Below are 24885 nucleotides of genomic sequence, written 5' to 3'. Positions count from 1 at the left end.
TGTGTAGTTAACCTGTGGCAGGAATTACTCAGTCTCAGGATCAATATTGTATTTGCTGCATTTATTGGCACTGGCACCCAGTTTGTTGATAAGGATGGCCAAACAACCAAAAAAATAAGTAAATGAACTAAGGAACAGAGTTGCTAATCTTTTCTGACAGGATACTCCTAATGTCCTAATAGGGCATGAATTTCCTGAAATTGGTCAGGTGGGGCGACAACAAGCCTCTCCCAGACATGGTTGGCTAAAGCAGAGCTCGTGAAGGTCAGACTCACTGATTTTTGGACTTCAGGGCCTTCTCGCCCCTCACTGATTTGGGCTAGTTTTTCGGATGTTAGATGATTGCAGCAACAGTAAGATACCATTATATATTTCTGTAACAGCTACCAAATATGAAGTTAAGAGTCTTTACTTGAAGAGTCATTATTTATTTATTTTCTATCCTTCAAGGCACCCACCAATTATCCTACATACGCTTTTGTAGATGCTGCAAGGTGCAAGGTCTAATCTTAGTACAAGTTCAAGACCAACTCCTATGGCACAACGTACTAGTGCTACGAGGGAATAGTATTTTGGTCTTTTAATCATAAAATACAAGCGTCTTTGGTAAACGTTTACTAATTTGTTAGTTGGTCTTTTAATCATAAAATACAAGCGTCTTTGTTAGAGGTAGTATTGACGCCTGGTTGTCGGTGGCAAGGAGCATTAGGCAGTTTCTTAGGGGCTGGGTGGGGGGGGGGGGGGGGGGGCAACTTGGGTAAGGCAAAACAGGAGTTCAGCGGTGCCTTGATGGCCCAGGTGGTTGAACTTGATCGGGTGGCCGATTCGGTTGGTCTTGATGAGGAGGGTTGGGCTCTGAGATATCATTTGGAGGACCAACTCATCCTGGCAGATAAGATAGACGAGGAATACTAGGCGTCAGAGAAGTCGCACGCAGTGGCTGCTCCAGGGGGATGCATGCACGACATACTTCCATGCCATCGCCAACGGTAGGTGTCGGAAGTGTGGCATTCCACGCCTTGTTTCGGACGGGGGAGAAATCTCGAAACAAAAGGACCTAGTGGTCCACGTCTATGATTTTTTATCGCCAGCTGATGGGGACAGTTGGCGAAACACGTCTTCTGGGGTTGGGGCCTAACCTTTGGCCGACGGCTAAGCGCGTCTCCAGGGAGGAGAACGAGGAGCTGGAGTGAGCCTTCTCGGTGGAGGACTTGGATGAAGTGATGCACATCATGAGAGGGGACACGGCGCCGGGTCCAGATGGGCTCCCGATTGCCTTCTACAAGAGATTCTAGCCCACCCTGAAAGACCCGAACCTCCAACTTCTCAACGACTTTGCCCTAGGGAGGGTAGACGTCTCCCGCCTTAATTTTGGCATCTTGTCTCTCATTCCTAAGGTGGTTGGTGCGGAGTCCATCAAACAATTCCGTCCCATTGCGCTAATTAATGTCATCTTCAAGTTTATTGCTAAAGCTTATGCGATTCTTCTTGCTCCGCTTGCGCATAGGACGATTGATCGTAGTCATACGGCTTTCATCAAAGAGAGAGCGCTGCATGAGGGGTTCTTGCTTTGCATGAGATTGCTCATGAGCTGCGGGTCAAGAGGCTAGGGGATCTCTTCCTAAAGCTGGATTTCGAGAAGGCCTATGATCGCGTGAATTGGGACTTCTTGCGGGAGGTTTTATGCCGGAAAGGGTTCTCAGGCGCCATGGTTCAACGCCTACTTCAGCTAGTCTCGGGTGGCCAGACTGCGGTCAATGTTAATGGTGAGATTGGACCGTTCTTCTGCGTTAGGGTGACCCACTCTCCCCGATCCTGTTTGATTTTATGGTCGATGCATTGGCTGCCATGATCTCCAAGGCGGGCCTTGCGGGTCATGTGCGGGGAGTTGTTCCGCATCTCATTCCGGGAGGTGTGAATCACCTGCAATACGCAGACGACACTATGATCTTTATTGAACCGACTGAGCTAGGGATTGCAAACTTAAAGCTCCTGCTTCTGAGCTTTGAGAATATGTCGGGGTTGAAAATCAACTTTAATAAAAGTGAGGCCATTGTAGTGGGGACTACAGACCAGGATCGGACCCTCTATGCTAATTTACTCAACTGCAGGCTGGGAAAGTTCCCTATCTCTTACTTGGGGCTGCCTGTGAGCGACAAGACCCTCCGGACTTCAGATTGGGACTTTCTGACCGGGAAAGTGGGTCACAGGGTGGATCCGTGGCAAGGGCTCTACCTTGCTTCTCCGGGCAGGCTAGAACTCATGAATTCTTGCTTGTCGAGCCTCCCTATGCTTGCGATGAGTATGTACATGCTGTTTGACGCAACTCATGCAAGCTTTGATAAGGTGAGGTCCCGCTTCTTTTGGGAAGGTGTGGGACAGCAGCGGAACCAACCGACCATGTGTAAACCTAAGGAGTTGGGAGGGCTCGGCATTCTCAATACACACATTATTAATATTGCCTTAATGCTTAAATGGCTCTGGAAGCTTTACCAGAACGCAGAGGGTCTATGGGTAGATCTGCTGCGGGCAAAATACCTGGGGGACAATGACATCTTCGGGCCGGTGTCGCCCTTCCAATTGTGCAGTGATATGGTTGTGGTGATGCACTTGATCTAATAAGGACAATAAGGATGTAAACTGAATGTGGTGTTGGGGCCCTAACCCCTAAAATCCCAACTAAATTGGAAAGCTTCCTTGTTTGAAAAATAACTAACAAATTATTTCCTAGTGATGTCTGTTGCATTGCCCACAACCATTTATTTAGTACTAGGAAGCCAGAATGGGGCACCATGGTGCCTCTAGTAATTTATTGTATATATTGTAAGGACATCCTTATAGCTTATCCTGTGGATCCCACCTTGCCAACAAGTTTGACCGTATACATATGCACCGGAGATGTTCTAATACTTCACAACAACTGCTAGGGAAAATAATAAACGGAATACATCTTCAGAACTCACTAACAGATAAACCTTAGTAGCTCAAAGAGAAAAAACATGAACCTATGTTACCATAAAAACTAGTGAAATGATAATGATGCAACGGTTCGATCTCAAATGGTAAAGTGGTTCTGTTATGGCGCTGCTAGAGGGATGGCGCGAGAGGGCCAGCCGGGGACCTTATCCACGGCCGGTGGCAAGAGGGAAGGGATTTCTTTCTTAATTCTTGCTTGATTAGATTGATACGTCTCCTCTCCTTATATAGAGAAATTTACTTGACCCCTAAGCAAACGACTCTTATCTCTAATTAACCCTAAGACTAACGGGCTATACCGCCAGCCCAAGCCTATTACGTACTCTAACACTACACCCCACCTGGACATGCAGCTCGTACTCGAGCTGCAACCTAAACAAACCATGACTCGACGCAACACAAACCTAACACCTAAAAACGAGCCTTTTACATCTCGGCTTGTTTTATTACTCTCAACCTGAAATGGACTGGGACGCTTTATTGTTAACCCCTGAACATAAAGTGGACACCATCCGCCCGTCGGACGTGCGCCACCTGTATAACCACCTGGATCCCATGGAAACCAGCGGGACAAAAAGAGCCCGCGCGGCGGCCGGCGGCGGAATGTAGTGGTGCTATGCGGTGCGCTCCTATCGGTGACACCATGCCTTCTCCCCGCCGGATGACTGTCGATGGCGCAGACTTTGAGGTCGCTGCCCGCGGGAAAAACATCAGTCCGCCGCCCGTGGGGAAAACCGCACGCCCAAGATCCCCGACGCAGCGGACGAGATCGAGGTCCGTTGCTCAACGAAGCGCAACTTGGAGGAGCTGCAGCTGCAGATCACGCATCTCCCGCACACGCCGACGCACTAGGAGGCCGCGCGTAGCAGCCTGCAGCCTTACCGCCGCCGACACGTGGCGAATAGCGATCCAAGCCAGAAGCGGTGACGACGACAGAGGGAAACAGACCTGGTGGAAGGGCATCCCGGGCGGTGTCGATGTAGAGCCCGGGGCCAAGGTCGCTCCCACACCGCCGAAAGGCAGGGACGACGTCGGTGGCGGCAGCAGTCGCTGCTGCGGTGTTGGTGGTGACGGCAGCTGCCCACCAAACGGCAGGGACATCGTCGGTGAGGACAGCAGCTGCAGCGGCGGCGTTGGTGGCGGCGGCAGCTGCTGCTGTAGCGTCCCGGTGGGGAAGAAGGCGTCCGGCTGCTGGAGAAGAGGGACCCCCGGCGCTGAGGTAGGGCCCGGCCCGGAGATGGTGGACAGCGGCAGCGGGGACTGCAGCAGCCCGGCGTCGGGTGGCGGCGACGACAACAGCAGCGTCGGCTGCAGCGGCCCGGCGATCGCGGCGGAGGCCGCCTGGTGCATCGGCTGCCACGGCAGCAGCGCCGCCGGCGGCCCGTAGGGACCGGCCAGGAAGAGGCGGATCTCCTGGACAGCAGTGGTGGGATCGCGGATTGCTCCGGCGATCTCCTCCGGAGTGAGGGCGACGGGAAGCGTAGCGGTGTAGGTGGCCGGCACCGGCCTGGGCGGGGCGCCGGTGGTGGTGGCCATCGGGCCAGTGGTGATAGCATCAATTTATACATAAAGAACAACTAGTTGCAATTGAAAACCTTTGTTCTGCGGTAGCAACATAAATCATTGAAAATATTATTCCCTCTATCCCAAATTAATTGTCTCAGTTTTGTCTAGATACTAAAATGTGTTTAGATATAAAACTGAGTCAATTAATTTGGGACGGAGGGTAGTACATATGTTCAAAGACACAAACAAGGATTCACATACTCAGCTGCTGCATGTTGCTCGATAGTAGAATTTAGTTCTATTAGTTTTCATATTGATTTGTCACGTTTAGCAACTACCGATGCATGTGGTAAGAAAAGAACTGTACCGATGATATGTAGCACGTATAGAGAGCGAGCTTCCTAACTTGGACCAACCTAGCAAGGAATCCTCTGAAATTGCGAGAGCTCACATAGTTTCCCACGTCAATGGTGGCTTCATCGAGGCATGGCAGCTCCTCAGCTTGCCAGCCACAATCGCCATCTATCGTGAGGATACGGAGATTAGCCCCCACAATCGTCCAGACGTTTGAAACTGGGTGCTTGTCACGGACACCCAAAAGGAAAAGATTCAGGGTGTCAAGCATGGGTGATGCCGCTGTTAGGTTGATCCCCACCACGTACGACTGTACGAGCCCAACGGCTCGACGTGCCCTTTGACCGCGCCTTGATCGGGGGCGCCCAACCGTTTACTGGTTGGTGGGCTCCTGTCGCCTGTGCTATATATAGAGTGGTGGGGGCGGTGGCACAGATCACGAGGTTGACTGGAGTGCCACTCGCCCCACCGACAGACCGACTGATTAGGGTTCACACAGTGCCGACGGGAAGCTCCGTCGCCACCTCTCTCCCTCGACCTCACGCCGTCGCCGTCGCCACCGCCACCGCCACCATGTCGACTTCGGCGGGTTCCTCCTCCAAGGGAGAAGGTAAATGCTCACAGTCCCTCTCCTACCCTGCTAAGATCTACCCTAGTTGATCTACAGATCACATCATTGGTATCAGAGCCACTAGGGCCTGTGATCTTGCGCTCGGGACAGTAAAGAAAAGAAAAGGCAAATCCCCAAACCCTAAGCCTAGATCGTATCCGAGAAGAAAAAAAAAATCCTTGCCGACCGGGAGTTTCGGGCTCGCCGACGAGATAAAAGAACAGCGGGCAGTGGGGCACATCGCTGCCACGCGCCGAAAGAACACCGGCCACACAGCAGCTGCAGCTGCTCGTGGTTGCCGGAAAAGGGCGCCGCCACCTGAGCCGCTTGCCGGCGGTGCGCCCACGCTCGGGTGCACGCACGCGCCGGCAAGAGGGCCAGGGGGGCCGCCGCCGCACTTCCTCAGCCCGCTCCTTCTCATCTCGTCGCTCGCCGCTGGTAGTGGTGGTGGCGTGGGCGAGGTTCTGTGGTGGTGGGAGGAAAAAGAAAAGGGACGGGCAAGTCCCCGGCCAGCTGCTGCGCGCGCGCGAGAGGCTGCCTCCCCAAGCCGCCAGAGAATAGAAAAGAAAGAGGGGATGGAGGAGCTCCGCGCGCTGCTCGTCGCCGGGCAGAGCAGCCGGGCGGCGCCGCCGCCAGAGAGAGAGGCAGAGAGCTCGGTGCGGGGAAAATGGGGCTAGGGTTAGGGTTCCACGCGAACCGACGCCCTCTTATACCCCTATCGGCGCGGACGGCCGTCCGATTGAGATCGGACCGTCCCGAACGTTTTGGGACCGGGGCGAGCCGGGCCGGTGCAGAGCTGGCCGCAGGCCGCGTTAACAGGCCGCTGGCGGGCTATGGGCAACGAGCCAGCAGGCCGCAAAGCCACGCGCCTGAGGGGCGCGCAAAGTTGTACGCTCGCGTGGGCCGTGGGCCGCGGGAGCTAGTTTGGGACCTGCACAGTTTTTTCTGTTCTTTTATATCCCAGAGGCATTTTAGGCAGTTTTTGGGCTATTTTTTGGCCAGATTTTGTCTAGATTTTTCTGAACAAATAGGACCAACGAAATATTTGTTCAGGAATTGAAAAGAGAAAGTTATGCCTCTGAAAAGTTCAAAAGTTAATAGCTTAAATTTAAAGTTTCCGCTGCAAATAGTTAAAGATGCATTTTAAATTTGAAAAATGCAAAAGTGATTGTTGAAACAATTATGATCCTGTCATTTTATGACCAACATTATTAATGGCATGATTATATTTTGTTGTAATAATATGTGCAAAAGTGACAAATTAAATTTTGAAAGATATGACTAAAGGGATTATTGTGACAATTATGATTATGTTATTTTTGGACCAACGTTATTAATGACATGATCATGATTTGTTGCAAAGAAGTGCATTTATCTCTATTTCTACCCAACGGTGATATAAATTTAAGAGTTAATAACACAACACATACATAAATTTGTGTGTGATGTGCAAATTCATACACAAATTTGTAAACCGTGTTATATTGGTACACTAACTTGTCATATAAGTGCAAGATTGGTCCAAATCACTCTAGTGAGTACAGGTGGCACCTGTTTCTTTTGAGAAAACTCTCTGATTTTAAGAAAATCCATGAAGCGCTAAGAGATCGATCTGAAATCCCTTCTTGTCGCTGCTGCGGTGGGCATCGTGATGCTCAAGACGACGTGCATGTTTCTGGCCATATAGCGGCGGTTGAGGCAGGCTATTGTCGACGCAGCCCGGTTGTCGTCTCTGCCTGATCGCTGCCCACCGTCACGCTATTGGTTAACAACATGTTGACATCGGGGCCATGATGGCGATGGAGAGGATGGCCTTATCGGCCGGCCATGGCGATGACGCCTACAGGTGCTAGAGTAGCTTGGGCAGCGACGTGCTTACGCGCAAGAGTGCATGACCTTCAAGTACGAGACCGCCGTGGAGACGGGAGATGTTGGTTTTATAACAAAAATCGATGCGGCTAGCAGCAGAGTAGACACACTTGACGTGTAAATCTAGCCGTGCAAGAAAGCAAGCAGAACATCACGTCTAGGCGTCTAGCTGCTCGTTCGCTTGGATCGATTCCGATCGGCGAATTGCTTGCCTATTGTCATGCACGTTAGATCGGGGAGATGCCCACGTCGTCACCGAGCTGTAGCATGAAGCATGAGCTGGTGGAAGCGGCACGGGAGGCTGACTAAGCGGACGCGGTACGGACGTCGGCCATCTCGGCGTGGCCCGGCCGGGACATAGTAGGATGACATGGTCTAGGCAAAGAAAGTTATAACGTCGAAATAATATATAGAGGGGTTTTCTAAAAAAGAAACGGTGTCACGTGTGTGCACTAGAGCAATTTGGACTAATTTTGCACCCAGAAGACAAGTTAGTGTACCAGTTTACCACTGTTTACAAGTTTGTGTAGGAATTTGCACGTCTTGGACAAGTTTATGTACCCGTGGTGTTATTAACTCTAAATTTAATTGCACAAACAGTTGTATGTTCTAATTTTGACCAACGTTGGATTGTTGCATGCAATTATTGTTATGATCTCATTTCATTATGGTTTAAAGAAGGGTACTACTTGATGAGCTACATCAAGGATGTTCCAACCCTCACAGGTGACAACTACACTGAATGGAGAAAGAAGGTCGATTTGTGCTGAGGTGGACTGGGTTCCCACAGCCGGTCAGACCAAAAGATGATGCTGTAAAAAGTGGCTAAGTGCCTTTTATAAAGAATACAATTGAGAACGCTATTGTGGGCTCAATTGCAGAGTATGCTTCCGTAAGGGAGTATCTTGAAAGAATAAAGAGCCAGTTCACTGGTTCTTCAAAGATATGTGCAACTGTGCCAGAAAGAACAGAAGCATTGGATAAATATGTTGTAATAATGCTTATGTGGGTGTTGTCTGTGTGTAATGTGAGTGAAAAAGTGTTGTCCGCGTCGGACAAAGAACAAAAGAAAAGAAAAAGAACTGATGAATCATCGAAATTATGGCACTGTCGCTTAGGCCATATTTCGAGGGGGGGATGGAAAGACTTGTTAAAAATGATATTCTTCCTCCATTAGAATTCTCAGACAAAGAACAGTGCATCGATTGCATTAAGGAAAATTTGTAAAGCAAATTAAAAAGGGTGCAAATCGAAGCACATCAACACTTGAAATAATTCACACCGATATATGTGGACCATTTCCTGCGAAAAGTGTGGATGACTATGATTTGTTCATAACATTCACGGATGATTACTCCCGATATGGTTATATTTATCCAATAAAATAAAGAACAGAAGCGTTGGATAAATTCAAAATATTCAAAGCTGAAGTTGAAAATCAGCATGATAAAAGAATAAAGATAGTCAGGTCTGATCGTGGAGGGGAGTACTACAGTCGACATACTCCATATGGCCAAGTCCCTGGACCTTTTGCAAGGTTCCTACAGGAGACTAGAATAATCGCCCAGTACTCGATGCCGGGCGAACCTCAGTAGAATGGGGTAGCTAAAAGGCGCAACCGTACCCTTATGGATATGGTGCGCAGTATGATGAGATATTCCATCCTACCATTGGGATTGTGGATTGAGGCGACCGCTATTCACATTCTAAACAGAGTACCAAGCAAATTGGTGCCCAAAACACCGTATGAGCTATGGACGGGAAGAGTGCCTTCTCTAAACCACCTGAAAGTGTGGGGAGCCCTGCTGACGCCAAAGTATTCAATCCAAATATCGCAAAGTTAGATACCAAAACAGTCAGCTGCCATTTTATTGGCTATCCTGAAAAGTCAAAAGGTTATCGTTTCTACTGTCCAGAGAAATACACAAAGTTTGTGGAAACGAGACATGCTGTCTTCTTAGAAGACGAAATGATAAGAGGGAGCATGGTAGCTCGGAAAATTGATCTTGAGGAGAAGAGGGTGCATGCACCTAATCCGATGACTCAGGAGCCATTTTTTGCGCTACCATGTGCACCTGCACCGATAATCCCTGCGATTGTGGTGCAAGCGCCTGTTGTGACTCCACCCATGACAACGATGAGCGAAAATTCGGAACCTATCCGTCAGAAGCCGAATGAACCATTTGTTGAGCATGAAAGGGAGCAACGAACAGCTACCTCCAGAAGCTGAGCCGCGAGTTGAGGAACAGAATGTTCCAGAGAATGAGGCCCCTAGAAGGTCTACAAGAGCTAGAAGATCAGCCATTTCGACTGATTACAAAGTTTAGAACACGGAAACAGTTCATATGGAAGGTGATCCCACTTCATATGAAGAACCCATGAGAAGCCCAGATTCATCAAAGTGGGTGGAGACCATGGAAGATGAAATGAGATCGATGAGTGCCAACCATGTTTGAGACTTAGAGAATATTTCTAAATGAGCCAAAACAGTGGGCTGCAAATGGGTCTATAAAATAAAATATGACTCCAATGGGAATGTCGAAAAGTATAAAGCATGACTTGTGGCAAAAGGATTTACACAAAGAGAAGGGATAGATTACAATGAGACATTTTCTCCGGTCTCATGTAAGGATTCATTCAGAATCATCATGGCACTAGTTGCACATTTTGATTTAGAGTTGCATCAAATGGATGTAAAGACGACATTTCTAAACGGGGATTTAGAAGAAAATGTCTACATGAAACAACCTAAGGGTTTTATCATGGAAGGCAAGAAAGAAATGGGATGCCGCCTAAAGAAATCCATTTATGGATTAAAGCAAGCCTCCAGACAGTGGTATCTAAAGTTTAATGAAACAATTAAGAGATTTGGATTTAAAGAAAATATTGAGGATAATTGCATTTATGCAAAGTTTAAAAGTGGGAAATATATTTTCCCAATCTTGTATGTGGATGATATTCTACTTGCCAGCAGTGATGTTAGTCTACTGCAAGAGACAAAGAAGTTCTTGTCCTCAAATTTTTATATGAAAGATCTTGGTGAAGCGTCATATGTTTTGGGCATAGAAATTCACCGAGATAGGAATAATGGAGTATTAGGACTATCGCGAAAGGCTTATTTAGAAAAGATTCTAAGTAAGTATAATATGCATAAGTGCAGTGCCACACCTGCCCCTATAGTCAAGGGCGACAGTTTTGGGAAACATCAAAGTCCCCAAAATCAATACGAGCTCGATCAAATGAAAGCGGTTCCATATGCTTCGGTCATTGGAAGCCTACAGTATGCACAAGTGTGCACTCGCCCTGACTTAGCATTTATTACCGGACTACTCAGTAGATATCAAGAAAATCCAGGTTTTGAACACTGGAAAATGGTAAAGAAGGCATTGCGTTATGTGAAAGGCACAAAAAATTACATGCTAACATACAGAAGATCTGATTCCCTAAAAATAAGAGGGTATTCAGATGCAGATTTTGCGGGGATAAAGATGAGAGAAAATCCACATCTAGATATGTATTCACCCTCGCAGGGGGAGCTATTTCGTGGAGAAGCTCCAAACAGACGATAGTTGCATCATCCATGATGTATGCAGAATTTATAGCATGTTATGAAGCCACGGGGCAGGCATTATGGTTAAAGAAATTTATACCCGACTTGAAAGTGGTAGATTGTATTGACAAACCACTAAAGATGTACTGCGACAATGAGCCTGCAGTATTTTATGCTCACAACAACAAGTCGAGTACAGCTATGAAACCGATTGAGGTTAAGTATTATGTTGTGAAACACAAGGTCCATGATCAAACAACAAGTCTCGAGCATATAAGGACAAAAGATATGCTTGCGGATCCGCTAACGAAAGGCTTACCACCCAGCGTGTTCAAGGAGCACGTAGCCGGCATGAGTTTAAGGAAAAGTCTTACCTATCCTGGATCATAAGAGGCCCAAAAGTAAAAGAATTTGTTTCAAAACAGAGAAGTGTATTGTGGCTGTCTGATTCTATCGGCAATAGAGCTATGACGATGAAACATACCCTATGGACTGATCCAAAATGAAACGAATGAAATAAAAGTATAAAGTTAAAAGTAAATTTGAGATCAAAAGGGAGAATGTTAGGTTGATCTCCACCACGTACGAGCCCAACGGCTCGATGTGCCCTTTGACCGCTCCCTGATCGGGGGCGCCCAACCGTTTACTGGTTGGTGGGCCCCTGTCGCTAGTGCTATATATAGAGTGGTGGGAGCGGTGGCACAGATCATGAGGTTGACTGGAGTGCCACTCGCCCCACCGACAGACCCACCGATTAGGGTTCGCACAGTGCCGACGGGAAGCTCCACCGCCACCTCTCTCCCTCGACCTCACGCCGTCGCCGTCGCCACCGCCACCATGTCGACTTCGGCGGGTTCCTCCTCCAAGGGAGAAGGTAAATACTTACAGTCCCTCTCCTACCCGGCTAAGATCTACCCTAGTTGATCTACAAATCACATCAGCCGCAAGTATAGCCTGCAGCTGCTTCTCCCCGAGGAATTTGACACGGTCGAGCTTTAGATCCTTGAGCGCGGGGAAACCAGTAAATCCAATGGGGAGAGGTGGTATGCCGCAATTCTGAAGCTCCAGGTAGACAAGTTGGGTGCATAAGAAAACGGAGGAGCGAAGGGAGGAGGGAAAGGGGAATTGGAGGCACTACAAGAAATGTGCCATAATATGACGTTTTTTTTATGACTGGAAATCAAAATGTCATAGCTTTATGACGTTCCTAGCTTTGACCGTCCTTGGCCACTCCGGGGGGGGCAAAACCCTAGAAAATCGTGACGTTATTGGGCAAAAACGTCATTGGCAATTTAGGTCAAAACGTCATTAGCAAAATTAAGTGGCCTACGACGTTTTTCCAATGCCGATTGCGACAAATCAATAGCGTCATTGGCATTTGGCTCAATACAATGGTATGTGTTTGGCTGCCATGTCATCCATTTTGCCTATGTGTCCCTTTTCGGGTCCCACGCGCCTCACACGTGTCCTTTGGAAGCAAGCGGCTTGAACTAACCGACATGTAGGACCAATCGATACTTGTGGGACAAAGGCGTCTTGTTATTTTTTTCTCTGCCGTCCACCATTTTAATGGGCTGCTGGTGATATCCTCCTCTTTTGGGCTGTCCTCTACTAGGCTGCTGGCTGCTGGCCTACCCCACGGCGGCCCATCCGGGGGTTGAATTGCTGGCCCGACGGCCCATCCGGGGGTTGAATTGCTGGCCCGACGGCCCATCCGGGGTTGGAGTGGCTCCCGATGGAAATAACTGGCAAAAATTGTGCTTGCGGGGACTCGAACCCTCGACCTGGCGCTGCCGCACTACCACTCCCTACAGCTTTGCTACAATAGTGTTGTTGACACAAGTATGGTTGTCCATGTATATAGACATGATAGACTAATCAGTTGTCTTAAAAATCCCTCCACCTCAACCAAAATCCCTCCGACCAGGTGCATCTAGCTAGGGTTCCTCCTCCGACCAAAATCCCTCCGACCAGGTGCATCTGTTGCATGGCGGCGCAGTTCCCAGCCTGCTCGGGCAGTTCTTCTAGGTCAGGAGCGTCGTCGCGTCGCCGCCGGCGGCCGGGCACGCCCATCCCGTATCGGCAGCGGCCATTCGATTATGAGCCCGCCGACGTATGTGACTGTGGCGAGAAGATGCCGCAATGGATTTCTTGGAGTGATCCGAATCCTGGGAGAAGATACCGGAACTGCAAAATTCGCTCGGTTAGTCTTCGAGCATGCCCCCCCGCCCCCATTCTGAATTTCGCCCGCCGTCTTCTGAAGTTTCTTTTCTACTATGGCTTACTTATCCTCTTTTGTTCTTCATCTGTCAGATTGCTGGTGGAATAGGGTGTAAAGTGTTTAAGTGGATTGATGATCCGCTGGATGCACGTCACAAAGAGTTAGTTCGTGATCTGCGTGATGCTGTTTGGGATCGAGATGAAGAAATTGAGAGGGTCCAGGTAGAAATTGAGAGGCTCCAGGAAGAAAAGTTTCTGCTTGCTGCAAGGAAACAGAGCAACCCTGAACCAAAGAAAATGGGAGGCTTCATGGTTTGGGTGCTATCTGTAGCTTTTGTCATCTGTTGTACCTGGGTGATGTGTAGGAACTGAAATTAGGGTGAATTCAGTGATCTATTGGTCAGGAGGAGAAGAAGCTAGAGTATATGCTAGAGTTATTGTGTTGTAATTCCAACCATTTGTCTGTTCGTGCCACAATGTTTAGTTCCTGAATTTGAACCATGTCTATGTATGTGTGCAATTCTGTTCAGTTGAAAATGTGTTCTGTTGAAAATGTGTAGCAGCTACTTTTGCACGGCGGCGCCGCCCATATATGGTCGCCGGCGTCAGCCATGCACGGCGGCGCCGCCCATATATGGTCGCCGGCGTCAGCCATGTATTGAAAAAATTGGGCATGGATTCCCCTAAAAATTGGGCATGGAGTCCCCAAAAAATTGGGCACAAATTCTGGGAACAAATAGCTGACATATTCAACATAAATTCTGGGAATATTGAACATAAAAATTGGGCACAAATTCTGGGAACAAATAGCTGACATATTCTGGGAACAAATAGCTGACATATTCAACATAAATTCTGGGAACAAATAGCTGACATATTCAACACAAATTACGGGAACAAATAGGCGACAAATTCTGGGAACAAATAGCTGACATATTCAACACAAACTGCTACTCATCTTCTTCGAAAACTTGACGCTTCCTAGTCCTATTTCCTCCATCATCATCATCATCATCCTCATCGCTGCAATATTGGTACATTGTCTGATCAACCTCCTCGATTTCTTCGGGCACAACCTCTTTGCTATGTTTCTTCAGTTTGTCCACAATGACTTTTTCAAGTAGCACACGTTCCTGGTCACTTCTCGTCCTCCGCGGTGCCGTGCCTTCTTTTTCTTGCACGGGAACTTGACTGGAATCTTCATCTTGATATGATAGTACAGCAACACCGGGTCCCTGTTCATTTTCTTTTACACTCCATAGATGTCTATGGTGAAATTTCTGCACAACTTGCCATTTTCCTTTCAACTTGGTGTCTGGCACATAAAAGACCTTGGTTGCTTGTGATGTCAGAAGGAAAGGATCAGTCTTGTACCAAAACTTTTCTGTGTTAACACTCTTGAAGTGTCCATCATCGTCGAGCCCGGGTTTCCTACCACCAAGGTCAAACCGGTCCACAGGAAGAGGACAAGCGACCGATGGACGCCACCGCTGGAGTTGTATTGCAATCTGATGATGGATTTGAGCTGACCAAAGAAGTCAATGCTGTTGCCATCATGATCTCCCTCAGAAATGATTCCACTATTTTGTGTCTTCCTGTTCTTCTCGCGGTCAACAGTATGGTACCGAACACTGTCAACAACACATGCCTAATATAGTCTCACTCTAAAATCTGGTTTGCACGCCAAAGCATAGAGATCAGGACAGACATCATTTCGCATTTTTCCAATCTGCAAAAAATCAACCGGGGGTGAGTAACACACACAGCAAAATTATATCATGAACTTTTCCAATCTTCAGAAATAAACCAGCTAAAGATCTCACATGAGTCTGAAACCATCTAGCAAAGTTCTTGGCAAGCCATCTATCAACATTGATCTGACCACCTTGTTGGTTCAACTCTTGTTTGCACAGCTGGAATGGCAACGAGAAAATAGATCCTAATTATTATTTGGAGAGGCTGCAATAACCTATCTATATAAGGGGATGAAGAGAAACGTACTCGATGTATGGATCAACCTCAGGGCAACTTCGGAGCACATACCACACCATGTTGTCATAGTCCTCACCAGCAAACACATATTGAGAGGCTCCAATAAATTTCACACCGTGTTTGAAAACAGACACATCACCAATATGTGAATCATCCCGCTCCGGATTTCTGCTTGGACGGTTGAATCTTGTTTCAACATCGTCGAAGTATCTCGAGCAAAATGTCGTGCACTCATCAACAATATATGCTTCGGCAATCGATCCCTCCGGCCTGGCATTGTTCGGACATAACGCTTCAATGTTAGCAACCTTCTTTCGATTGGGTACATCCAACCGTAATGCACTGGGCCTCTAAGCCTTGCCTCTTTTGGTAAATGGATGGCCAAATGCACCATCACGTCGAAGAAAGATGGGGGGAAGATCTTCTCAAGTTTGCAAAGAATAACTACGATTTCCTTTTCAAGTCTGTCCAGAACGTCTCTCTTCAGTGTTTTGCAGCACAGCTCTCTGAAGAAATTTCCAAGTTCAGCAACCGCTTCATATATGTCTTCATGGATTGTTCCTCGAAGGCCAGCCGGTAAGATCCTTTGAAGCAATATATGACAGTCATGGGTCTTCAGCCCTTGAAGCTTGCACTTATCGTGACAACACACTTGGATATGTTAGACGCGTACCCATCTGGAAACCTCACAGCTTTTATGAATTCACAAAAAGCAATTTTTTCTTGTTTACTCATTGTATACCACGCCTGTGGCATCTCAAAAGAGTCAGCTGAAACAGGCTGCAAATGCAAGTCACGTCTTATGCCCATGTCTTCCAAATCAAGCCTTGAATTCACAGTGTCTTTGGTCTTGCCTTGTATGTTCATGAAAGTACCAAGCAAATTGTCACAGATGTTTTTCTCGATGTGCATTACATCGAGATTATGCCTCAGCTTTAGATCTTCCCAGTATGGCAAGTCCCACAAACATGATCTACGGCTCCAACACTGACCGTCCTCACGTTTCCTTTTTTTCTGAAGCTTGCCTGGTATCACATCTCTAACCCTATCAAGTTGTTGCTTCAGCTCTTCTGGAGTGAATTCCGCTGGCTTCTCACGGCTTTCAGAAGCACCATCGAATTCTTTGCTATTTCTCCAAGGATGGTGCCGAGGTAGCCAACGGCGGTGCCCAATAAAGCAGATTTTGTTCCTTAATTTCTTGGAGCAATTCTCTTTGTCACAACGCACACATGCCTGGTAACCAGCTGTGGCCCTCCCTGACAATGTGTGCAGTGCCGGATAATCATGAATACACCATAAGATTGCAGCACGGAGATCAAACTTGTCTGGACTATTGGCATCATACGATTTTACACCTTTCCAGAGCTCCTGCAGCTCTTCCATCAAAGGCTCCATGAAGACATCAAAATCTTTTCCCGGAGAGGATGGACCAGGGATTAGCAATGCAAGCATGAAGTTGGACTGATCCATACATGCCCACGGCGGAAGGTTGTATGGCACCACGAATACAGGCCACATCTTTGTAGGAGTTGCTCATATTCCCGTAGGGATTAAAACCATCCGTGGCAAGTCCAAGCCTTATGTTCCTGGCATCAGCGGCAAAGTCTTTATGAATATTATCAAAATCCTTCCATGCATCCCCGTCTGCTGGATGACTGAGATCATTCTCCACGTCTTGCCGCTTCAGTTTGTGCCACTGTACTTCCTTTGATTGCTCCTTTGAAAGAAACATTCTTTGCAGCCTTGGAATCAATGGGAAGTGCCTTAGCACCTTCTCTGGGATCTTTCTCCTACCATCAGCATCTTTCCATCTGGAGGCTTTGCACTTGGGGCAATTATTCTCCTTGGCATAATCCTTCCTAACAATACACGATTATTCGGGCACACATGGATACTCTCATAACCAAGTCCCAACCTGCCGACTATGCTAAGTGCCTCCTCGTATGACTTTGGTATTGAGCTATTAGGGTATTGCAAGGCCAAAATCAGGAGTATCGCATTGAATGCAACGTTGCTAATCCGGTAGTACGACTTGGCCTGAAGTAACTTGACTGTGAGTGAAAACCTTGACATTGTACCCCCATCGCTGGCTGCGCGCTTGGCTTCCTCTATCAACTCAGCAAATATAGTGTCCTTTCCAGCACCTTGCGGTTCTGAGTTGTACAAATCAGCAAGCAGATCAGAATTCTATCATCTTCGTAACCATCTTCCTCTTGCAAACCATAATAGTGTGCCTCTGCATCACCTCCACCAACATGGTGTGCCCCTGCATCACCTCCATGTCCAGCCTCAGGTTCACCTCCATGTCCAGCCTCAGGTTCACCTCCATGTCCATGTCCGGCTTCAGGTGCACCTCCTTGTCCTCCATGTCCAGCTTCAGGTATAGGATGTAATGGTTCTCCATGGAAGACCCATCGGTCATAAGTGCTTGCCATCCCAAAAAGAAGCAAATGAGACTCTACTACATCTAGAGGTTTTGTGCACCGGTTGAGACAGCTACGACATGGGCACAAAGACCGATCAACATTGGCAGCATTCAAGCGAACAAACTGCATAAACTCTGCCACTCCCTTTGTGTGTTCAGGGGAAAGCCTTCTAATTCTTGTTGTAATCCAGCGTCTGTCCATCTGCGGAAGAACAAAATGATGCAATTAGCACACACCTAACTGCACAGCAGTTCCAATTTCAAGCAATGCACAGCAGTTCAATTCGATTTTGTGAACTGATGAAGAAGAACAGATCGAGAGGGGAGAGATGAGAGGGGTGCAGACCGGGAGATGCGGAGGGGCTCGTCCTGGAGAGGGCGAGGGGCTCGTCCTGGAGAGGGCGAGGGGCTCGTCGTCGGCGAGGCAGATGGACAGCAGATCCCTTGCTCGGACGCAGCGCCGGCACAACCACCACCGCCGTCACCTCGGACTCGGTACTTTAGTCCTAGTAACAGCACATATTGGATCACAGAGATTCGATATTGTGAACTGATGAAGAAGAACAGATCGAGAGGGGAGAGGTGAGAGGGGTGCAGACCGGGAGATGCGGAGGGGCTCGTCGTCGGAGAGGGCCGGGGCTCGTCGTCGGAGAGGGACGGGGCTCGTCGTCGGAGAGGGACAGGGCCGCCGCCACCGCCGCCGCCGCCGCCGCCGCTCGTCGTCGGAGATTCGAATTTCTGCTAGGTTATCGGAGGGAGTTGGATTCGGAAGGGATATTTGGGCTTCTCCTGGGCGCCAAAAAAAAAATCAAAAAGAGTGAGGGCTGGGACTCGAACCCAGCACCTCTAGATGTGTCAACGTGCCAGTTAACCAGTGGAGCTATTGGAGAGATCTTGTCAGCTTACCATCCTTTATCCTTTACATAGTGGAACTAAGGCAACTTTTTTTTTTTATAGTTATGGATATGATCTTGTTACATAATCTATCAGAGGGGATACTGATTTAGGACAACAGTTAATTTGTACAGGAGCATTAGCTAAGCAACAGGCTAATATATGACTAATAATTAATTACGGCTAGCAAACTATATATATCTATATATACTCCAGCATATATAGACCACCAAAAGCACATTATATTACACATATATAGTGCCAGCCTTGAGCTCAATAACATAGTACCAAAAGGACACGTTAATTATAGATACTACCGAGGAGGTTCAACGCTCATTTACTTGAGCACATTACATAGACCAACAGGATCGATAAGAGGTTCAACGCTCATATTACTTGAGCTCATACACACATATATATAGTACTACTAGCTTAATTAGAGAGGTTCAGCCTGCTAGCTCATTTCTCGAGCTTCCTGACATACAACTTGAGACCGCCCCGGGCGCGAATGCGGAACCAAAACACAAAGATATCATTTGCCTTCATCTTGCTCTTCCGCACCACAGCACTCCAGTTTGTTGTGATCACTGCACCGTCAAACTTCCCTTTGCCCTGGAAAATCCTCACTTTCACACCATGTCTCTCACTGTAAGAGACAAGAAAGTCATTATCTGGAAGCTGCATATTCGTCGAGATGTACTTCTTGGTAAACTTCCGGTTGAAGTACTGCAGATTATAAGATGCAAAACTTCGTTCAGATGAAGTAATTGTCAACATATAAAGATGCAAAAACATCCTTGATCGAGATGGAGTAATTATATTTACCATTCTGGAACAGCCTTCCACGGTACTTGCACTCTTTATAGTGCACACATAAAAAGGAATTGCGGGGCGCTTTTGGTCAACAAGATATCTCAGGGTATCAACTTGTGTAGGATTCATTTCCACTAGATTGGGATACATGCAAAAGTCATCCCATTCCTCACCTGCCTCTATCCTGGGACCTACATATATAAGGAAACCAGGGAATAAGGCCTAGTTTAAAGTTTTCCTAAAACTGAAGTATATCAAACCAACAGTATTTATAGAAACTGAAGTATTCCTTGAATGCTACAAATTGACTAGCTATTATGCCAAACCGAGACTAATTAAGCATTTGACCTATATCCTGCATCTATAACTACTATATATATTTTTTACCTCGACGAGTCAGATGGACATCAGCAGGAGGAGGAGGAGCAACTTCCTCATGCTCAGCTGCACAATCCATTGCTGCAGCATCATCAGCTTTCTCTTGCTTGACGTGAACCCTATCTAGAGCACCATCCTCACCTTCGGAGGATGAGCTGATGTCGATGGTCTCAACGGCCTTCTTGGATGGGACCAAAATGGCAACTTCATAGTCATAGGGGTCCATGGTGTCGACCTAATAACAAGCAGTGAACAATTTGAGAACTATGAAACTATTAATTACACATTAATTAAAACTAAGTTGGGATGTTTAGGTTCAGATTGACATTCGCACTAGCAGCACTAGCACATGTTTTGAATCAATCTAAACCAGGAAAATCTACTCTAGCACTAGAATCTACTTTGAATCGATCAAACCCTAGGAAAATCGCCGCTCGGACAAAAAAACCCCAATTAAAATCCCCCGAGATTAAGTACGGCAAACCCTAGAAAATCCCCCGCTCATCCCCCAAATTAACCTGAGCTTCGGCCGACGGAGGCAGTGGAGCTTCGGCCGACGGAGCTTGACGGGGCTGCTTGACGGAGCTTCGGCCGACGGAGTTGGGAGAGGAAGAGGCGGCAGTGGCGGCTGGGTGAGAGAGAGTGAGACAGGGGAGAAAGTTGCTTTTGGTATAGGACATTTTGGGGTGGGTGGGGCAAAATGGCACCCACTGACGTGTGGGGCCATCTAGCAGTAGATACCACTGGGTTGGGCCATTTCCGGTAATTTTATGTGGATTAGGGGCCAGCAGGTAAAATGGAACCCTCATTCTCTGTTTTTACTAATTATAATAAATCAGAAATTCCCTCCTCCGCCTCTCCGCTTCTTGACGGTTCCACTCCGCTTCTTGCCGGTTCCACTCCCACTAGACGGAAAACCCTCCTCCGCGCCAAGACGCTTCTGCCTCGCCGCTTCTGCCTCCTCCGCCGCTTCCTCCTCCGCCGCTTCTGCCTCCTCCGCGCCATGGACGCTGCTTCTTCTTCCTCTTCCTCTGTTCCGCAACCGCTTCTGCCTCCTCCGCCGTCAGCAATGCAGGCCATTACTCAGATCAGGACCTTCACCGTCCATGGCGGCAAGGAGATCGATGTTGTCTACACAAACGAGGAGGAGACGATGAGCAAGTACCTGAAGATGTACGCGCAGTGGTATGCGGAAGAAGAAGAGAACAAGTTTGTAGGATTGGATCTCGAGTACACTCGGGAGGACCCCAACCACGAAGAAGACAACTACCTCGCCGTCGCTCAACTGTGCATGAGGAACCACGTCCTCGTCTGCCACTTTTCCTGGTTTGTAGACCTTAATCTTGCTCTGATTTACTTAATCTTGCTCTGATTTTGTTAATCTTTCTCAGATTTTAGTTAATCACTAGTGCATGATGAACCAAGTCACCCTCGAGTGCTCTGTTTTAGTTAATCTTGATCTGTTTTAGTTAATCTCGAGTGCAACAAATTAAACTACAAACCGTGCTAGCTGCAAAACTAGTTTTGTTTCTGTGTTTTGTGTAACAAAAGCCACAAAGCATGGTGTGCTGATCTTGCAGATTGAATCTATCCATATGCTCATCTAGCATGTACTGGATTTCATTATACCAAATTAATTATCACAAAGCAAATTTCCGGAGTCCTGATCTTGCATTTAATAGACTTTTGTTAGTTTCAAAATTATATGATGCAAAATGATATTTCAATGACTAAAAAATTTGCACTTGCACATTTCATAAAAGTGTTGGTCATGCATTCTTTTAGTACCAAATGGATTATGACTAGATAATTTTTAGACTCTTGATCATGCACTTACTAAACTTATGTCAATTTTATTCAAGTTATGAGATTGCATAGACTAAACATTCGTATTCCCAAATTTTATTCAAGTGTTGATCTCGCAAGTACTAAATTTTTGCATCAAATTGAATCTATCCATATGCTCATCTAGCATGTACTGGATTTCATTATACCAAATTAATTATGACAAGCAAATTTCCGGAGTCTTGATCTTGCATTTAATAGAATTTTGTTAGTTTCAAAATTATATGATGCAAAATGAAATTTCAATGACTAAACAATTGCACTTACACATTTCATAAAAGTGTTGTTCATGCATTCTATTAGTACCAAATGAATTATGACTAGATAATTTTCAGACTGTTGATCATGAACTTACTAAACTTATGTAGTTTCAAATTTTATATTCAAGCTATGAGATTGCATATAGACTAGCTTCGTAGTCCCAAATTTTATTCAAGTGTTGATCTCGCAAGTACTAAATTTTTGCTTTCAGGACCAACGGGGAATGTCCGGCGCTGCGCTCATTCCTTCAAGATCAAGGAATTGTGTTCTGCAGCGTTGACAAGAGAGCAGATTTTATAAAGTTATATTACGAGAAGATTATAATTCCTAGGGAGAACTGGATCGATATCCAGGAAATTGTCAACGTCAAAGGTCTCAACGAGAGAGGAAAATTAATGAGGGATGGAATGGCTAGTCTTGCAACTAGCATCATCGACGAGTCGTACAGCCAGATGAAGAGCAAATTCCCTCCAGAGAGGCACAATTACTGGGAAGAGCAGCCGTTGTCTGATTTAAACCTGGAGTATGCAGCTAAAGATGCTTACGTGAGCTACCAGCTCTACGTTAAGATATGGTTCTTCCTGCGTTACCTTGTGTTTTGCCCCGGTTGCAAGAAGGAAGACGAGCTGAGGGGACGTCTGTGTCGCAAATGCAAGGCAGCAGAGATCGAAGCTGAACATGCACAGAGAAATGCTGCAGCTGAAATAGCAAGGTTAAATGCTGAACTTGCAAGTGAAGGAGATATGCCCTAGAGGCAATAATAAAGTGGTTATTATTTATATCTTTATGTTTATGATAAATGTTTATATATCATGCTATAATTGTATTAACCGAAACATTAGTACATGTGTGATATGTAAACAACAAAGAGTCCCTAGTATGCCTCTTAACTAGCTTGTTGATTAATGGATGATTAGTTTCATAATCATGAACATTGGATGTTATTAATAACAAGGTTATATCATTATATGAATGATGTAATGGACACACCCAATTAAGCGTAGCATAAGATCTCGTCATTAAGTTATTTGCTATAAGCTTTCGATACATAGTTACCTAGTCCTTATGACCATGAGATCATATAAATCACTTATACCGGAAAGGTACTTTGATTACACCAAACGCCACTGCGTAAATGGGTGGTTATAAAGGTGGGATTAAGTATCCGGAAAGTATGAGTTGAGGCATATGGATCAACAGTGGGATTTGTCCATCCCGATGACGGATAGATATACTCTGGGCCCTCTCGGTGGAATGTCGTCTAATGTCTTGCAAGCATATGAATAAGTTCATAAGAGACCACATACCATGGTACGAGTAAAGAGTACTTGTCAGGAGACGAGGTTGAACAAGGTATAGAGTGATACCGAAGATCAAACCTCGGACAAGTAAAATATCGCGAGACAAAGGGAATTGGTATCGTATGTGAATGGTTCATTCGATCACTAAAGTCATCGTTGAATATGTGGGAGCCATTATGGATCTCCAGATCCCGCTATTGGTTATTGGTCAGAGTGAGTACTCAACCATGTCCGCATAATTCACGAACCGTAGGGTGACACACTTAAAGTTGGATGTTGAAATGGTGGTACTTGAATATGGAATGGAGTTCGAATATTTGTTCGGAGTCCCGGATGAGATCCCGGACATCACGAGGAGTTCCGGAATGGTCCGGAGAATAAGATTCATATATGGGAAGTCATTTTATGTGAATTAAAATGATCCGGAAGGTTCTACGGAAGGTTCTAGAAGGTTCTAGAAAAGTCCGGAAGAAATAAGGATGGAAGGTGGAGTCCCAAAGGGACTCCACCCACCTTGGCCGGCCAACCTAAGGGAGGAGGAGTCCCAAGTGGACTCCCCACCATGGTGGCCGGCCACCCCACCAAGGAAAGGGGGGAGTCCCACTCCCCCTAGGTTTGGACACTTGGAAGGTTTTGGTTGGGGTCTTATTCGGACTCTTTGACCTAAGCCTTGGGGCTTCCACCTATATAAAGAGGGGGAGAGAGGGGCTGGCCGGCCACTCAAGCCACCACCATGGCCGCACCCCTCAAGGGTGCCCTAGCCGGCGCCCCTCTCCCCAAACCCTAGCGGTCTCTCTCTCCTCCACCATATCCCGCACGCTTAAGCGAAGCTCCGCCGGATTTCTCCACCACCACCGACACCACGCCGTCGTGCTGTCGGATTCAAGAGGAGCTACTACTTCCGCTGCCCGCTGGAACGGGGAGGTGGACGTCGTCTTCATCAACAACCGAACGTGTGACCGAGTACGGAGGTGCTGCCCGTTCGTGGCGCCGGAACCGATCGTGATCAAGATCTTCTACGCGCTTTTGCAAGCGGCAAGTGATCGTCTACCGCAGCAATAAGAGCCTACTCTTATAGGCTTTGGAATCTCTTCAAGGGTTAGTCTTGATCATCCCCTCGTTGCTCCCATCTTCTAGATTGCATCTTGGCTTGGATTGCGTGTTCGCGGTAGGAAAATTTTTGTTTTCTATGCAACGTTATCCTACAGTGGTATCAGAGCCGTGTCTATGCATAGATGGTTGCACGAGTAGAACACAATGGTTTTGTGGGCGTTGATGCTCTTGTTATCTTTAGTTTGAGTACTTTGCATCTTTGTGGCATAGTGGGATGAAGCGGCCCGGACTAACTTTACATGACCGCGTTCATGAGACTTGTTCCTCGTTCGACATGCAACTTGTATTGCATAAGAGGCTTTGCGGGTGTCTGTCTCTCCTACTATAGTGAAGATTCAACTTACTCTTCTATTGAAAACATTAGTATCACCGTTGTGGTTCATGTTCGTAGGTAGATTAGATCTCTCTCGAAAACCCTAAACCACGTAAAATATGCAAACCAAATTAGAGACGTCTAACTTGTTTTTGCAGGGTTTGGTGATGTGTTATGGCCATAATGTGATGATGAATATGTATGAGATGATCATTATTGTATTGTGGCAACCGGCAGGAGCCTTATGGTTGTCTTTATATTTCATGTTGAGTAGTATTTCAAAGTAGTTGTAATAGTTGCTACATGAGGTGAACAACCATGAAGACGGCGTCATGAACCTTGACGCTACGCCGACGATGATGGAGATCATGCCCGCTGATGATGGAGATCATGTCCGTGCTTTAGAGATGAAGATCGAAGGCGCAAAGACAAAAGGGCCATATCATATCACATATGAACTGCATG

At 46.8% G+C, this 24885-nt stretch overlaps 1 protein-coding gene across 1 annotated transcript; it reads left to right on the top strand.

The window, feature by feature from the left end:
• Nucleotides 1–20656: 20656 nt before the first annotated feature.
• Nucleotides 20657–22445, top strand: LOC139831727 (3'-5' exonuclease-like). The gene is made up of 2 exons (XM_071821050.1): nucleotides 20657–20913; nucleotides 21905–22445. The coding sequence occupies exons 1-2, from the start codon at nucleotides 20657–20659 to the stop codon at nucleotides 22443–22445; spliced, it is 798 nt and encodes a 265-aa protein (XP_071677151.1).
• The last annotated feature ends 2440 nt before the right edge of the window (nucleotides 22446–24885 follow it).

Source organism: Lolium perenne, chromosome 5 (genome assembly GCF_019359855.2).
Source record: "Lolium perenne isolate Kyuss_39 chromosome 5, Kyuss_2.0, whole genome shotgun sequence".
NCBI lineage: Eukaryota > Viridiplantae > Streptophyta > Magnoliopsida > Poales > Poaceae > Lolium > Lolium perenne.
Note: the sequence above shows the minus strand (reverse complement) of the source record. Positions and strands in the feature narration are given on the sequence as shown.

Excerpts from the sequence above, each read along its gene's own strand:
- LOC139831727 (XM_071821050.1), top strand. The coding sequence starts at position 20,657 with ATGCAGGCCATTACTCAGATCAGGACCTTCACCGTCCATGGCGGCAAG. Across the intron at positions 20,914-21,904 it reads CTCGTCTGCCACTTTTCCTG|GACCAACGGGGAATGTCCGG; the intron begins GTTTGTAGACCT and ends TTTTGCTTTCAG.